This window comes from Leguminivora glycinivorella, chromosome 4, assembly GCF_023078275.1.
Source record: "Leguminivora glycinivorella isolate SPB_JAAS2020 chromosome 4, LegGlyc_1.1, whole genome shotgun sequence".
NCBI lineage: Eukaryota > Metazoa > Arthropoda > Insecta > Lepidoptera > Tortricidae > Leguminivora > Leguminivora glycinivorella.
The window spans coordinates 26,505,952-26,525,005 of NC_062974.1; the positions used below are offsets into that span (position 1 = coordinate 26,505,952).

General features: G+C 38.7%; 1 protein-coding gene across 1 annotated transcript; it reads left to right on the forward strand.

Moving 5' to 3' along the window:
• The first annotated feature begins 3,338 nt into the window (after nucleotides 1-3,338).
• On the forward strand, nucleotides 3,339-5,981 carry LOC125225628. Its single transcript, XM_048129434.1, has one exon. It carries the CDS (start codon nucleotides 3,865-3,867, stop codon nucleotides 5,614-5,616), a length of 1,752 nt encoding a protein of 583 aa, XP_047985391.1. The 5' UTR covers nucleotides 3,339-3,864; the 3' UTR covers nucleotides 5,617-5,981.
• The last annotated feature ends 13,073 nt before the right edge of the window (nucleotides 5,982-19,054 follow it).

A 19,054-nucleotide genomic window follows, 5' to 3' on the forward strand; every position in this document is an offset into this window, starting at 1 on the left:
TAGTCTTAGTTTCTTATATAATTATGTAAATATGTTCATGTAAATAAAGAGTTTAGAAATCTAAAACAAAGGCCGTTGTTTCAACTTGAACTCGAAATTCATACAAAGCCAGTTCCAGTCCTGTAAGAGTTCAGACTTCGTTCAGACTTTCAGAGTTAAGACAAAAGCGTATTGTGTCAAAAACATGTGTCCCAGACAGCATGGGAGGCCGCGTGAGATGTCACGTTGCAGATCGCATTGGCTGTTGTACTACTTATGCCTTACTTACATATACTATGTCCTACTATACCTAGCTGAAATCATTCATAACATTGAATATTGAACAGTGATTTTAAGGAATAATTTACAAATTTTAACTGATGTTTCCGTGGCTCTAGTACTTTATGCTTTGTATTGATGGGGCATTACTATAATTTTAGGACAATATTATAGTTTAGAATTACTTAAAACTACTAACCTAACCACAAAATTAAAATTTTGAAAAAAACTCCGACCGCGACCTAGTGGACCGATTTTCATGAAACATGGGCTAAGAACACTCCCGACTAACACAGCTTTCAAATAAAAATAAATAAATCGAAATCGGTTTCATCTGTTCGGGAGCTACGATGCCACAGACAGACAGACAAACATACAAACAGACAGAGAGACAGACAGACAGACAGACAGACATGAAATGAAATGAAATGAAATGAAATATTTATTTTCCAAGTAGGCATATTACAATGCGCTTATGAACGTCAAATAAAACTACGCCGGCTCTAACCCTACGCCTCAGCCTCGAGAAGATTTCAGTCCCCCCTCAGTTGGAGGAGGGTATCCACTATGGGACCGGCAAGAAACTCGGCGGGCCACTTCTTTTCAAAACATTACATCTTATATTTAACATGCATTAAAAAAAAACAAGATACAATTTAATAAGCAAAAGTATTCATAAAAAAAATATTAACACAAGAAATTATACAAAGTACAAAGCTATTATGATTGTTAATAAGAGATGTTAGAGATGTATAGACTCTCTAAGTGTCAAAGTACATCTAAAAAAATTATATATGAAGAAAAAACCGAATAACTAAAATAACTTTAGAGTTGTAAAAGACTCTTGTTGTCTTAAGCAAAGGAAAAAAAAAATATGTATACTTAATCTACAGACAGACAGACAGACAGACAGACACACAGACAAACAGACAGACAGACGTCAAACTTATAACACCCCATCGTTTTTGCGTCGGGGGTTACAAAATAGAATGCCTATTCCGTATATCGTGTCGTTTGAGAGTATTTTCTCTTTTTAAAATGTAATATTGTATTGTACCCTAATTATGATAATTTAACTTTAACTTTTACATGTAAAATTATTCATTTTATGAATAAATGAATATGAATATGAATGAATATGAATACACTTATAAATAGGTATTAAGCTACATTTATAACTCAATGGTTTTAATTAAACTTGTCTGCGGCTTACGTATATCATTTATTGTAATCTTATTTTAAAACTTACGAGAACTCCTGTAATATTATGGTCAAGTCATCTTTATAAATGGAAGCTTTGAACAATTTCTAGGTAAATAATAATAATTGTGCAATTCGATACCCTCAGATAATCTGCCTTCTCGTAACACCACCTTGCGGACCAAACAAATAATCCTAAATCTGCTTCTAAAGTCAAAACGACTTATATCCACATTCTTTACCACACAAATCGAATCCACATTGTCATACTTTTAGATTCTAGAATTAAGCGATTACATCCACGGTCCTTAGAGTATAAGGCACCGGTCTCACCAAAAGCTACTAATGGATGCGCTATCGGCGATAGAAGAGCATTTCTTTTTTTTGCTATTTTTTTATTTTGATTGTTTTAGGTAATTTTAGGTCAATTGTACTCAGAATCACGAGTACTTTCAATCTCACTGAGAGACAAAAAGTGTCCCAGAATTTCCATACATTTTTGTTACTTTCCTCTTTTGTTACCCCACACAACATGTATGGAAAATGGTAACCAAATAAGAAAAAATCGTATGGGACAAATTTTTTAACTACTAGAATTGAAGAAGCTAGTGATTCTGAGCAGAAATACCATATTTTTTTTCAAAAATATCACATTTTATAAAAGTGGCGAAAAAAAGAAATGCTCAGAAACGAACAAAAGATGACTATCTAGTGTAAATATAACCTAACCACAAAATTAAAATTTTGAAAAAACCCCCGACCGCGACATAGTGGACCGATTTTCATGAAACATGACTGAGAACACTCCCGACTAAATCAGCTTTCAGACATATTATTAGGAGCCTGTTGTGTCCCACTGCTGGGCAAAGGCCTCCCCCCTCTTTTTCCAATCTTCCCGATCTCGGGCAGTTTCGGGCCAGTTGTTAAGGAAGCAATCCAAGTCGTCCCGCCATCGCCGGCGGGGTCTGCCGGATCCTCGCGTTAGGCCGGGTTGCCACTCTGTGGCAATCTTAGCCCACAGCTCACTCGGCATGCGGCACGATGCCACAGACAGACACACACACAGACAGACAAACAGACAGACAGACAGACACGTCAAACTTATAACACCCCGTCGTTTTTGCGGCTATGTCTGTCTGTTGACGTGTATGTCTGTCTGTCTATTTGTCTGTGTGTGTCTGTCTGTGGCATCGTAGCTCCCGAACAGATGAACCGATTTGGATGTAGTTTATTTGTCTGAAAGCTAAGTAAGTCGGGAGTGTTCTTAGCCATGTTTCATGAAAATCGGTCTACTATGTCGCGGTCGGGGTTTTTTTCAAAATTTTAATTTTGTGGTTAGGTTATTAAGATAAGATAAAGATAAAAATGTAAGATAAAAATTCGTTTATTGCACATAAACACAAATACAATTGTTGAGGGATAAAGTTACATCCAATTGTGCATATCCTAATTATTATTAACACAAGTTTTTTAAGCACTAGGCTAGGCCTGTACCGGGGGAGACCAGTATTGCATTTATATGTCATGGAAGTTAGGGAAACATATTAGCTATGTAACGCGAACATTTACCAAAACGTATAAACTCAGTGCAAACAAGCTTAGTTCAACCGGCCGCTACTAGATGGCGCCACCGGTACTGGTTTTCCGAGTGAACTTAGCAAATATTTAAGTGTTCCCGTAGACTTAAAATTCTAAAACCTAGTGCAACATATGTTAACGGGTGCCTAGAATTTTATAGTAACCATGTCAATATGTAACTCTTAGATAAAATTCGTCAAATTGTTAGTTTGGCCGTACGTCAACAGATGGCGCCACGGGTATCAATATTGTGATATTGAACTTCGGTGTTTAAATATTTAAATCATGGAACACCGTTCCCGTAACTTGTATATTTTACTGAAGTAACTAGTAAATGTAAAGATTGTAAATAAGTAGTCAAACATGTAAAAAACAAACAACAATGTTAGTACTAAGATCAACTTATCTGTTACACACAAAACTCAATAGATGTCGCTGTGCTGTGGCGCATTTCAAAGTTAGTTGTCGCTATTAAGATTTTTCCTGGGATAACGACCTCATGTACTGAACAATGTTTTATTTGAGAATTAGCTAGGAGTCAATTGCGCACACATAGTGTACCGTTTGGGACCTTTGTAAAGCCATTTGATTACGTCTACCACGCTCCCCTTTGCGCTCGTCGGTTGTCCTCAAGGACGCTGTACGGCCTTTGGAACCTCGTTAGAATAGGTATTTAGCAATTTTAGCATAGTGTTGGCTGAATAAACGCCCGAGACTACTACACGTCGTTTCTATCTTCGCCTGCGCGCACGCCCCACCCCTCTACGGATTTTCATTCCCTTACATCTGGCGCCCAACTCGAGGCCGTGCTGTGACGTCACGACGTTGATGACTGTCGAGACACGAAGAGCGAAGGTTTTGCGAGAACAACGTGTAGAAAAAATGGCTGTTAACATGTCAGAAGGACAGTTCCAGCAGCTATTGGAGGCGATCACCAGCGCTGTACGTCCTGCTCCGCCGCCGGTGAAGCATAGCTCCTTCGCGAAGGCAACTTTCTTCTTCGACGGAAAACGGGATCCAGCCTGCGTGCAAACGTTCCTGACGGCAGCGACGTGTTTCAAGCGTGTCGGGAACATTAGCGACAGCGACGCACTAAAAAGTTTACCTCTCATCCTGAGAGATGATGCAGCCGTTTGGTGGAACGGCATAAGCGAGACTGTGAAGACCTGGAAGGACTTTGACAGCAGATTGCGTAGAGCGTTTTCACCGAAGAAACCCGCGCATATGTTGTACAAGGAGATCATCCTGAACGACCAAGGTTCTCAAGAGCTCACTGAGACCTTTGTCGCCAAGCAGAGGGATTTGATTGCTCAGATGCCGGAGCCCCAGCTCTTGGAAACGCAGCAACTGGACATGGTGTACGGGACTCTACATAGGAGGATAAGGGAGAAAGTGCCGAGGGAATCTGTCCTGAGCTTTGATGCCCTCCTCGAGGCAGCGCAATCGGTGGAATTGCTCCTGGATGACGAAGTTCCTGCACCGACAGTGCCTAAACGGAAGGAACGTATCCGATGTCACTATTGCCGGATCGTGGGCCATACAGAAGATGTATGCCGGAAGAAAGAGAGGCAAGAAGCCGCTCGAGAAACGGTGAAGGTTGAAGCGCTGCCACCAGCCACAACTACTACCTGCACTGCGCCAACTGCAACGGCAACGCCAGCGCCATGTCCGCCACCGCCCGTCATCACGTGCTATGGGTGCGGTACGCCAGGCGTAGTTAGGAGCAGATGCCCAAAGTGTGCAGTAGCCAGGGGGTCGACCAAGACGGAACGCGTCGACTTTTGTGCCATTGGGGTTACTGAGGATTACTCCATGGATATCCGAAAGAGGCCCATCATCGGAATTGGCATAGATGGAATGTCTGGGACTGCTTACCTAGACACGTGTGCAAAGAGCAACGTTGCATCCTACCAACTCTACACTTGCCTGAAGAAGCGTGGCTACCGAATCAGCGTGGAATCTGCGAAGATAACGTTGGCGGACGGCGTTGATAGGGTACAGGAGGTCCTCAACCTGCGATGCGTGGTGAATGTGTGCGACCGCGCGGTCCCAACCAAATTCATCGTGTTCCCCGGCAAACGGGACACAAGAACGCTCCTGGGAGTGCCCTTCCTGCAAGATGCTGGCATAATTGTTAATCTGCCACAGATGATATGGCACTTCATCGACAAACCCACGACCATGTACGAGTTGGGGGAGGAAGACGATGGGGAACGATCACTGACGTACGAGTCAGAACCGAGTCTGCAGTGCTGCATAGCTACGTCAGCTGTGTCTATGAGTGCACCTGCGCCCGAGCCGAGGTATCAAACCACTCTGCAGCGTGCCCTGCCGTTCGACGCTGACCTGCCATCCGAGAGTGCCACTGTCCCCTACAAGCTGATCCCGGTTACGATCGCCGATGTGCCGGAAGTATCCGTCCCCAAGAGACAGAGAACCCTGTTCGACGGTTACTCACCCAAGTTCGTGGATGACATGTACCGAGACGCTCAGCGAACCCTTGCAACGACGGAGATCGAGCTGTCCCCACATTCGATGGAACTGTTCCCAGAGCCAAGTAGAACTGGCCGTAACCTATAACCCATACCAGGGTAACAATGCAACCCCTAAGACACGTACCTACAGTCTTATGGAAGAGGGGGAGACCCAGAGACTACCCCTGTACCAGCGACCGGAAATGAACGCGGACGTGCTCCCACACTGACTACACTTCAACGTCGACTTTCCTGTCACTGCGCCGGGTCGACTGCAGTTCCAGAGGGGGAGACTGTAACGCGAACATTTACCAAAACGTATAAACTCAGTGCAAACAAGCTTAGTTCAACCGGCCGCTACTAGATGGCGCCACCGGTACTGGTTTTCCGAGTGAACTTAGCAAATATTTAAGTGTTCCCGTAGACTTAAAATTCTAAAACCTAGTGCAACATATGTTAACGGGTGCCTAGAATTTTATAGTAACCATGTCAATATGTAACTCTTAGATAAAATTCGTCAAATTGTTAGTTTGGCCGTACGTCAACAGATGGCGCCACGGGTATCAATATTGTGATATTGAACTTCGGTGTTTAAATATTTAAATCATGGGACACGGTTCCCGTAACTTGTATATTTTACTGAAGTAACTAGTAAATGTAAAGATTGTAAATAAGTAGTCAAACATGTAAAAAACAAACAACAATGTTAGTACTAAGATCAACTTATCTGTTACACACAAAACTCAATAGATGTCGCTGTGCTGTGGCGCATTTCAAAGTTAGTTGTCGCTATTAAGATTTTTCCTGGGATAACGACCTCATGTACTGAACAATGTTTTATTTGAGAATTAGCTAGGAGTCAATTGCGCACACATAGTGTACCGTTTGGGACCTTTGTAAAGCCATTTGATTACGTCTACCACGCTCCCCTTTGCGCTCGTCGGTTGTCCTCAAGGACGCTGTACGGCCTTTGGAACCTCGTTAGAATAGGTATTTAGCAATTTTAGCATAGTGTTGGCTGAATAAACGCCCGAGACTACTACACGTCGTTTCTATCTTCGCCTGCGCGCACGCCCCACCCCTCTACGGATTTTCATTCCCTTACAGCTATATAATTAAAGTACAGTGTGAACAATTATTAAACATTGATTCTGTTGCCTAAAATATTACAGTTTACAGAGGTTATTTTAAACTATGGTTATAATTAGATTATTATAAAATTACCTATTGAGATAAGTTTCTAGTTTCATGGTAGTCTGTTGACATTAGTTAGAAAGTTAGAAAAAAACAGTAACTATATAGTTAAAAGTACAGTGTAAACAATTATTATACATTGCTTCTGTTGCCCAAAATATTACAGTTTGCAAAGTTATTTTAAGGTATGGTTATAATTAAATTAGTATTAAATTACCTATTATCGTCGATAGTTCATCGCTTACTCGTTTTTGGTGGGACCAGTGCTTAAGTGTTCCTTTCGATAACTATCATAATACTCTGTCAAACAAGTCTGTCAGTAAATAAGAACCAAGAAAACTATAGGTATCCTTTTCTCTAGCACCTTAAAGAAAAGGACGCATATAGTTTTCTTTATTCTTATTTACTGACAGACTTGTTTGACAGAGTTTAGTTTACCAAACAAAAGATATAGATAAGGGTTTGGATTGACTTCTTCTAGTATTATGCAGTATTGTCGGCATTATGTTCTTGTAAAGGCCTTTGTAATCCGTGGGAGACGGCGCGAAATGAGAGGATTACTTTTATTAAAACGGGGATGAATTTTTAAGAGCTCGTACGCCATTTTCTGGGTTGGCGTAATTTTTATCAAAGGCTACATACAAAAAAAAAAGTGGAGAGAAATGGAGGAGGCCTACACTCGTCGAGAGGTCTTTAATAATAATAAATAATAATGATGTATGAAAATGTATATAAATAATAACATTAATAACTATTAATAAATATAAATCTGAAAATGTAAAAAAAAAAGGAATTTTGCAAAAAAAAAAATACCTATATTATAAAATGAAATGTTTAATGTCACATAATGTTAAATTAATGTTAATGTATAATATTATTAAAGAATTAAAAGGCTTAAATAAATAAATAAACATACATTACCGTGGGCCTCAGTCAATCTGTGTAAGAATGTCCAATAATATTTATATTTATATTTATATTTATTTATATTTATACATTTGTTAAAAATCTTATGAGGTAAGGGTTCAGATTATAAATAAAAAACACTTTTGGAATTAAGGGCATTTTCAGAATTTGGGACCCAAAATTAGCGTAAGTCTTTAACTAAAATTAACTCGCTGTCAGTTTTGTGACGATAATTAAGCTTGAAACTTCAATAAAAATAACTATAACTTACTGTAAGCTATAATTTACATTCCGAACGCGAGAAAAGTAATTTTTAGACATATTTTATGCTTCATTGTCGTCACAAAACTGACAGGGAGTTAATTTTTGTTAAAGACTTACGCTAACATTGGGTCCCAAATTCTGAAAATGCCCTTAAGTATCTATCTTCTAAATGTATCCACAATTCTTCATACTTGTAACACGAATAACCTTTTTAGGGTTCCGTAGTCAACTAGGAACCCTTATAGTTTCGCCATGTCTGTCTGTCCGTCCGTCCGTCCGTCCGTCCGCGGATAATCTTAGTAACCATTAGCACTAGAAAGCTGAAATTTGGTACCAATATGTATATCAATCACGCCAACAAAGTAAAAAAATAAAAAATGGGAAAAAATGTTTTTTTAGGATACCCCCCCCCTACATGTAAAGTGGAGGCTGATATTTTTTTTCATTCTAACCCCAACGTGTGATATGTTGTTGGATAGGTATTTAAAAATGAATAAGGGTTTACTAAGATCGTTTATTGATAATATTAATATTTTCGGAAATAATCGCTCCTAAAGGAAAAAAAAGTGCGTCCCCCCCCCCTAACTTTTGAACTATATGTTTAAAAAATATGAAAAAAATCACAAATGTAGAACTTTATAAAAACTTTTTAGGAAAATTGTTTTGAACTTGATAGGTTTAGTCGTTTTTGAGAAAAATACAGAAAACTACGGAACCCTACACTGAGCGTGGCCCGACACGCTCTTGGCCGGTTTTTTAGGGTTCCGTAGTCAACTAGGAACCCTTATAGTTTCGCCATGTCTGTCTGTCCGTCCGTCCGTCCGTCCGTCCGTCCGTCCGTCCGCGGATAATCTCAGTAACCGTTAGCACTAGAAAGCTGAAATTTGCTACCAATATGTATATCAATCACGCCAACAAAGTGCAAAAATATAAAATGGAAAAAAATGTTTTATTAGGGTACCCCCCCTACATGTAAAGTGGGAGCTAATATTTTTTTTCATTCCAACCCCAACGTGTGATATATTGTTGGATAGGTATTTAAAAAGGAATAAGGGTTTACTAAGATAGTTTTTTGATAATATTAATATTTTCGGAAATAATCGCTCCTAAAAAAAAAAAAGTGCGTCCCCCCCCCTCTTACTTTTGAACCATATGTTTAAAAAATATGAAAAAAATCACAAAAGTAGAACTTTATAAACACTTTCTAGGAAAATTATTTTGAACTTGATAGGTTCATTAGTTTTTGAGAAAAATACGGAAAACTACGGAACCCTACACTGAGCGTGGTCCGACACGCTCTTGGCCGGTTTTTTTATTGAGTGACATCACGATCAACTCAGTTACTTTAGACATTTCTACCTGACTTATTCAATAGAAATTGGATTTTAAAATAACTTCTGTTCTGTCCATGTTTTTTTTTATAATTATCTCTGCTTAATTTCGTGCATGGTACTTATAAAATATTTTAGTTTAACTATAGTCAAGTTCCTTAAATATTGTGCATCAACTGTATTATCATTTTATGGTTCGGTAATTCAGTTCAGACTAGGCATATCTAGACCTTTTATTTGTCACGTGTTTTATATAAATGTAAGCTCACATTGGGATATGATCACACTTCATTTTCTTAGCAAATATGAGCCTTTTTTGCCAATTCAGTAGAAGTTTAACGCGATAAGATTAAGCTTAAGTTTAGTTAAAATCTCTAGGGTAAGCCCGCGTTTTTTAGACCCAGTGCTTTCGAGTGTTTTCAAGGGTTTGACTTCTTTTGAAAAAGGATTACAAGGTCGAGTGCATTGTTGCCGTATGTTTTTATAAAAAGTCTTTTTGTAGTCTCATTTCGTGGAGACGATGCGGTATGAGCGGCTTACTTTTCTTACTAGGTAGACGGTTTTTTTTTAACAAGCCAATGCGCAACTCGAGCTCACATAATTTTTTTATCTGGATAAACAATATTTTATTTTGAATTACATAACAAATAGGTGCTTAAACTTAACTTAAACTAAGTACCTATATGAAATAAATTAAAACTAAAGTTGTAAAACAAAAGTTAAACCTAGAAACTAAATTTCTCTGGTCGTGTTTATATTTTAAATCTATATATTTTGAGTCCTTAGCCGTCCATCAGAAATTAGTGTATTAGTAATAAAATATGCATTGGTACCATAGCGCAAACGATTGTAATCTTGACAACGATTCAGGGTACCTCGCCAAAGTCGCAACTTACACCTCATAAGCGTATCTTAGCTAGCTCTTCCTTATTGCTTTTGTAGTGGCGCGATAGAGCCAGACCACGTTTCGATTCGGTAGCCACGTAGCGTCAACAATTGTCACTTTGGCTAGGCCGGAAAAAATCATTTCATTTTGTCGAAAATAATGTGTCGAACGCCTCGGGACACAAACTTATGGGATTGATTGGATGACGTCTCGTAACAGTCGTAACTACGGTCACGAAACTCTACACCGAATCTACGTCACTGTCACAGTTTAAGTAGTAACAGTAACCTATGTGCGTAAACTGAATGTAGATTATCGTTGGAAAATTGTGCTCTCAACTATGCTCTTTTTTTGAAAAAAACAGCCTAAGGTACTGCAGGGCAATTTTAACTGGGGGACATATGCAACTGATCCATTTTTCCATGTTTTACAATGTTTGCAAAATTAATTAGAGTGTTCACTGGTTATATTTGACACGCATGTTCAGTGGATACATGTGGAACTCAACCTAACAGCGTAATAATGGAAAAAATGGATCAGTTACAATTGCCTCCCAGACAGGATTTGCCCCCCTGTACCTTACACCCATTTCAAAGGCCAGAAACACACTTCCAACTCTTCTGGTGTTTCTGGTGTCTAGGGGTGGCAGTCATCACTTGCAATCAGGTGACGTATCTGTATGTGTCCTATCGCATAAAAATACAGTTGAAGATAAACTACTGTGTAACCCTATTCTACTACATTTCACACATGAAATACTTGTACACCCCAAATATTCACGTGTTTATTATTCTATGACGTCACATTCCATAATTAGAACTAGCGTGTGTCAAGGAAAAGGACTTGGAAAGGTAGTTTGTAAATAGCCGACGTAAATGTGTATTTTAGTTGAATTCTAAATTATGAACTTATAGTTGACACAAAACAATGAACAAGTACTCAAGGTAAATTTCATAGGTTGTGACTAGCAGAAATGTCTACGAACTATGGTCACAGAATATCATAGATTTAGAGATATTAAGCTAGATTGAGTAGTTAGGACAAAAAGCGTGTCCACATGAGAGGGTAAAGTTGGGGCTGGTGTCCCTCTCGCACTTATTGCCACTATCAAAATCATTTGAATGACGTCATCACTGTCATTATTTGGGGATACCAGTCAATATTCAAAGTTACTACCAAATCTACTAATACACCCAACTACACTATTCGCCGACAATTACAAATATTCGTAATAATGACTTACCAATTCGTTACAAGGTATTAATACCCTTGCTTCGATATAATACAAAAATAATTTAAGAAGTTTATAAACTTAGTTATCATACAGGTAAAAATACTACTACTATAGTAAGCTCTTTAACACTGCTCACACGTGCGAGAGTGACACCAGCCCCAACTTTGACCCTCTCATGTGGACACACTTTTACTAGTCTGACACGAACGCCTTTCTGGACCGGTGATAAGTTCAATTTAGTATGGCATAAAAAGTGTGGGCTCAGTCTCTATTGAAAGTCCATGCAGAATATACAATAGTACAAGTACAGAAGGCTCAGTAATCAGTAATCTTTATTGCTTCCATAGGTAGTAAAAGGTGTTACATTTTGTTTGTTCAGCTATGAAACCCTGTAGGGCACTGCAATGTGACTTAAATCTACTTAACTTAACTAAAGTACATCGTTTTAGAATTTTGGCTTAAGGCTATCTATTATATACTGCTATTAAGGAGAGCAAGGTGAGTAATTATATTTCTTATAAACAATAACAAACAGTAAACTCTACTAAAATAAATACTATGACTATACTTACATCACTATTAAAATACTCTTGTAGTGAATAAAATGAGTTTTCTAGTAAGTATTCAGAGATCTTTCTATTAAACAAACTATTTGTGTCTTCATCTCTGATGTGCTTGGGAAGTTTATTATAGACTTTAATGCACATTACATGTGGACTAGAGGTGTGCATTTTTAACTCCTTCACTCCTTTGACGTTCACAAAATGAAGCCTTTCTTAATTCTTACCTACATCAGCAGCGGCTGGTCCATACAAGCCGATTCCCACCGGCTTGCCTAAAATTGATTAAGTACTAGTAAAGTACCTAATGTTAAGGTAGGTTTCTTTTTGCTCAGTGTTGCCTAGCAGAAATTTTCACCAGCCGCCACTGACCTACATTAACAAACGGATCGCACGCGAGCAGCCGACATTGAATTCTATTGTGTCGTGCGAAGGTCGTGAAGGTCGAACCACTGAATGTGCCGCGAACTCGCGGCCGCCGGCATGTATACGGCGATAGTTTCGCGGAATGAGCCGCCCCTGCTATGGTATGAATTTTAAAAGTGGTGAGTCTTACCTGAAACTGTATCCTTTTCACTTTAACGTGTTGGAATATTAGATAGCAACTACAGTTTGAGCTTTTATTAACAATTTATCCATACTACTTATATAATATTATAAATAGGAAGGTGTGTGTGTCTGTTTGTTTGTCCGTCTTTCACGGCAAAACGGAGCTACAAATTTACGTGATTTTATAAGTGGAGATAGTTGAAGGGATGGAGAGTGACATAGGCTACTTTTTGTCTCTTTCTAACCCCCCATTTCCCTAAAATGGGGGATGGAAGTTTGTGTGGAGCAATCCGTAATTTTCGAACGCCCGCGAAGCCGCGGGCAAAAGCTTCCATGAAGGTGTCGTTGAGATGACGTAATATTTCCAATTGATTGTACCTAATGAAAACATAGCGGCGTGTAGGTACTAGGTAGATTACTTTTTGAAAAGATTTATACTCTGGCACTGACGTAGCTGTGCCAATGTCTTACCTCGTTTTTATTGTTAATACTGCAATCCGATCTACTGTCACACGATAAAAGCTTAAAGCTCTTATGACATTTAATGCGATTTTCGGAGAATAGATCATGAACTTTCGGTTCAATGCTTTCATAAAAACGATGGTGTAGATTCCAGAATTAATACAAAAAATATGCGTTTGGGATTTTCTTTCATGTGAGTACGGTCAACCAATTGGAATCCTAGGCCACTGTAGAACCATGTCATAGTGACGTTATACTCTCTTATTGCTTGTCATTTTGACATGGTTGTAGAGTGGCTTAGGGTTCCAATTGGTTGACTTTACCTGCCAGTAAGTTGGAATAGGACCGTGTCACACCTCGGACACTGGCGATCAAATATATTGAAAGAGGCGCATTCCTAGCACACAGTCTCAGCTCGTGTAGGTGAACGCGTACTATACTTGTATGAGTGATGACAGGTCGACTGTTTGTGTTTTTGACAGGCGGTAACTGTGAGGTAACCGAGAGGGGGTGGGCGGCACTTTCAGCGGGGAGCGGGAGTGGCCATACTGTACGATATTACTCTTTATTATACTGTGGTTACTCTTATTATTTAAAACGAAATACACAGGCTGTGATACTATAAATTCCTGTCTACAAAGTTTCTATTCAGTTTAGGGATTATTACTCAATATTTTTAGGTATCTGTTGAAAACAGTTTTATTGAAAGTAACTTTTAAGTAACTTATTGGCACAGTTTTTGGTGGGGGTGAGAGGGAGTGATTAACGAATTAATTAATTTAAACCTAAGTAAATTTCAGTAATTTATTATTCTCCACTACCTAGGTTGTCTGGAAGAGATCGCTCTTTAGCGATAAGACCGCCTCTTGTTTTACCTCTTAAGTTGTTGTGTATACTTACTATATTGTTTCCTGTATTGAGGTGTGCAATAAAGAGTATTTGTATTGTATTGTATTGTAAATGAAATTCTTGAAAACAATTTATCATGAGTATCATGACCCAAAATTTGATTAAATCTAACCAGTTCTAAAATATCAAAAAAATATAATCTAACCACAAAATTAAAATTTTGAAAAAGCCCCCGACCGCGACATAGTGGACCGATTTTCATGAAACATGGCTAAGAACACTCCCGACTAACTCGGCTTTCAGACAAACTAAATCTAAATCGCTTCATCCGTTCCGGAGCTACGTTGCCACAGACAGACAGACACGTCAAACTTAAAAAGCAAACTTAAGTATTTTTTTCTAAAAGGCTGAGCAATAATAAATGACAATGTGATGAGTTTTTCAATAATTCAAGGAAAAGGTCAGACGACCCAAGAGCTCGACGAGAGCCCACGCGAGTCAGAAATGTACAAGAGATTGTGGAATGACCCGAGAAGGAATGTTTTAGAAATATATACTATTGTGACAAAAATGTGCCCTCTAATAGTTGTTGATGGATGTCTAAATATAACTGTCTAAGTAACACAATAGCATGAATCTATTTATAAGAGTTTTTACAGTTTTCAATGAGTAGATAACTCTTACTACAAATTGATTTATAAGTCCGTTTTCACATTATCCGATCCGATATCGGATAAATCAAATCACGACAATTTATCGCTCCGTTTTGCCGTGAAAGACGGACAAACAAACAGGCACACAGACTTTACCATTTATAATATTAGCATGGATTACATACGCGTGTAAAAAGAAAGAAAATAAAAACCGGCCAAGTGCGAGTCGGACTCGCCCACCGAGGGTTCCGTACCTACAAAACTATTAGGTACTTTTACGTTACTCACATAAGTCTAAAGACTGGGCTAGGCTAGAAGTATAGGTTCTCTAATGAGCATAATTGTGTTTAGCGCCACCTCTCGACGAATTCGCGAACTAATTAGCACAGCTTGCGTGAGGTCTTTTATAATGTTAACCAAATTCAACATTTTTTATTTTATTTTAAAGTAGGTGTTTTATGTAAAATTTCGTAGCTATAAATTTTAACACCTTTATTCATAAACGTACACTAAAGTTATCCAGCCGATAAAGTTCGTTTATCCCTTTCTATCACACCAATACGTCGGAAAGGGACAACCGAACTTTATCGGCTTGATAACTTAGTGTACGTTTATGAATAACGGGGTGAGTATTACCGTACTGTAAAAATGTAATGTATAGTTGTATACGGATTAATGAATTTAATATAGATAGGTAATTATTGATATGTGGCAAAACGAAGAAAATTGTTTACACCTTCGCAATAAGTATCTAATGATATTTTTTTAATTTACCATGTTACTTCACGTACCTACTTAGGTACTTATTTTAAAAACTCTGAAAATGTCTATTGAGTTTCTGTCGCAGACCACCATGTATAAATAAATAAAATAAATAAACCACCATGTGGCTTCTGCATATTCTGCGCTGTGATAGAGTTGCCATAGTAGGTATGTATACCTATATTGTATAATAGGCAATAAGAGGCAAAAAACATATTGTGCTAAAATATTTAAAATACCTACAGTCATTTCCGAAACGTGTGAATTCATGTCAATACTTTCTTTTATCAGTATTACACGGAGTAGGTAAACGTTTCGTGGCAGCGGCAGCGCACACTGCAGAGAGCGCACGTGGACACCGGCGCGGCGCCACAGAATATATAATAGCACAAGTAAAGAAGGCCCACTGCTTTGATGTTTCCGAAATGCCGCCTTTTTAAATACCTACAACATTCTTACAAAGAAACGAGCCGCACGTGCGCGGCGTCCGGTGATAGGGTTACCAATGGATCCAAACGAATTAATACTCACATTAAATGTTATATTATTATATTCAAGTCTTGAGTACTTTCTAGGTATATACGCTGTATTTATATATTTTTGTTCAAGGTTCCAACATCACAAGCCTTATTGATCTCTTAATCAGTAGTAGATCTGTATAAGAATATCTTTTGGTATTTATTTTATTCAATATGTCTATTTAATTAAGTATTATTAGCCATTCCAACCTCGCGACGTAAAGTAACAATAGAAAGTGCGAACGTGCATTCCGTGAGAATGTGCGCCACCCCTGAGTAGGCCGCGAACTCGCGGCCACAGCTCGCGGCCGCCAGGATATACTTGTAGCGCGGCGATAGGATAGCGGAGTGAGCCGTCCCTGGCGGCGCCAGCGGACGCGTCTGTGTGCGTGAGCTAGGTATGCATACAACTACAACTGCTGTAGGCACCGCCCCCCCCTCAGCGCGTCCTCTGCGGCGCGGCGATAATCACCTAGCCCTAAGGCCCTGGTTTCTCTGGCCCGTCACACGCGCCCGGCGGTGTTTGGAATGTTTGGATGTGAGCCGCATGTGCCGCTGTGCCACACGCTGTCGGTCGCGGGTGCGTGGGTTTTCTGACCCTTGGTCACCCGTCGTCGGCGACGGAACTCAGAAGCTCTGGTAGACTGATTTTTGAACTGTTGTGTTGTGCTCTGATCAAAATGAATGCAAAAATACTTACATTGTAATTCTTAGAGGAAGAAGATTATACGCGACTTAATCCGTTACCATATAAATATTGATATTACCCAAAAAAAGAGACAGTCAAACGATATTTTTGTATGAAACCGGCAAAAAGAAAGTGAAATTTTTAACTTGGTACTCAAACACTTTCATTGTAGTAAAGAAAAATTTACATCATATATTCGATTAAGTATATCGAAAACAGTTCACAGAAGTACAATTCATCCATTGAATTACTATGTACTAACATACTAGAAATTACACCCCAAACAAAGTCTGTGCTCCGGCCGGCAGCGCGCGGCGCATGCGTGGGGAGGTACCGTGTCATAGAGTAAGACTTGACCAATGACCACCTAGACGCGACACTCTTAGTGTAGACCTTTTTTTATACTTTTTGTAAAATACGTCCCCTTATTCATAAACGCACACTAAAGTTATCAAGCCGATAAAGTTCGTTTGTCCCTTTTCGGCGTATTGGTGTGATAGAAAGGGACAAACGAACTTTATCGGCTTGATAACTTTAATGAACGTTTATGAATAAGGGGGTAAGTAGTTTAATTTTAGCACTATCATACATTGTGCTATGTTTAAGTTCTACTAAGTGAAACAAAAATACATTATTGATTTTTTTCATATACCTACTTTAATTGCCCTTGAAGAAAATCATAGGTTATTATTGTATGAAAATATCGATTACAACTCGTGTTAGAACTGTGTAGTATTCATAAGTATAACGTGAAATAAATTTAACATTTCTCTTTTATATATTACAAACAGAATATAATCACAATTACTATACTTCATTACCTACATGTCAAGTCTGTGCGATTATGATGCGATTAATCTATGATTTCGTTCAACAAAATGGCAGCGATAGCTTCGCGTTTGAGGAGCGCGTCCCTTCATTGAAATAATTACTTAAATAAAGATCGATTAACATAGCGTGTAACCGATGAAATGTGACACGTCAGTTTTATTCGATTTTCTCGTATGGCTTAAACAGCATCTTGTTGCGCAGGAAGGCATTTTTACATTTTATTTGTGTGCAGGCAGAAACATAAGTCCAATGGACTTATGTTTGTAGCGCAAACGTTTTGCTCGCAGTGTCCTCTCTAGTATTACTTCAATGAGTTCATCATTATCTTTAGTGAAGTCAGTCATTTTCCATATCAAGACGCCACCCGCCGTCCGTTGCTATTGTACAAAACGAATACAGACCGTCGCGTGCGGCGTGTGACCTTCCCCGTCTTGCCCGTCGAACCACCCGCCACCGGCGACGTTTCAAAGAAACCACCCTCAAACATTTCCAAACAAAACATTCGAACGTCGTCAGTCGCGGACCCGCGTAAAAAACCACAACACGTTCTATGAACATTGGTCAAGTGCGAGTCGGTTTTCGACTTTTCCATACAAAGAACTCATGAGCGCCTGAACGACTGTGATGGCAAAGTTAACTTTTCGCACTTTCAAGACTTTACGTATATATCTCGGAAACGATAAGAGATAGAGCAAAATGGACTTCAGATTTGGGCTGTCGTTGCCACAAATTCTATGTTTTCGTCAACAGTGACCTTTTTTTGGACCGATTTGAACAAAATTTTGCTCAGTCCACTTACAAACGGTCTTAAGCGCCTCCTTTTTAGTAGGAACTTAAGTCATTTTGGCAAATGAAAAAAAAAAATTTAACAATTTCTAGAAAGAAAAAGACAGAAATGAATTTCTTTCTACCTGTCCATCACGCTTACAAAATTTTTAGACGTTTAGTAACTGCTTGCAGCGTCAGTGAGTGAAAATCTTAATTTGAGTTTTTTCTCGTAAGTCCGACTTACGCTTGACTGTAGATTTCTAATAGGTTTTCCTGTAATCTACAGGTAGAGGGCTATCTCGTGTATTTTTTTGAAAATTTTACGCTAAGTAGTTTCGGAGATAAGGGGGGAATGGTCATTTTTTGTCTATTTTCTTAAATTACTTCTAAAGTACCAAAATTAAAAATTAAAAAAATATATTTCAAATGCTCATAAAATGCTCTTTCATTTGATATGTAACACAATATAGTTTTAATAACTTTGATTTTTAATTTTCAAGTTTACCCCCCAAAAGTGACCCCTATGATTAAATTTCATTTAATTAAATTACATGTCCGTCTTTGGACCACAGGTTTACATATGTGTACCAAATTTCAAGTAAATCGATCCAGTAGTTTTGGAGAAATCGGCTGTAACAGAGGGACAGACAGACACACGAGTGATCCTATAAGGGTTCCGTTTTTCCTCTTTGAGGTACGGAACCCTAAAAATATGAACTATGTAAAAACTAAAAGTAAAATACTCATAACCTTGTTAAGAAAATATGTAACAAATTACATTGATGAAATAAGAAATTGTGCTAACGTCAATATCGTTTATCTACCATAAAGTAGGTACACCATGCAGTATAGTGGGTGGCCAAACTGAACCACGATAACTATCAAAATAAACAATATCCATTTCGCACGCCCTAAAAATTCACTTGCAAATTTCAACCCCTCAAAAGTCACACGCAAAAAAAAACAATACGGTGCGGGTTTTTGCCCATGAGATTACGAGCTAGTAACCCCTTGTCTGCCGTGGGAGTGGGAGATTCGGGCAGGTGGCGAGTGAGCGAGGGGTGACAAGTGTGTTTGATGGTACGGTTA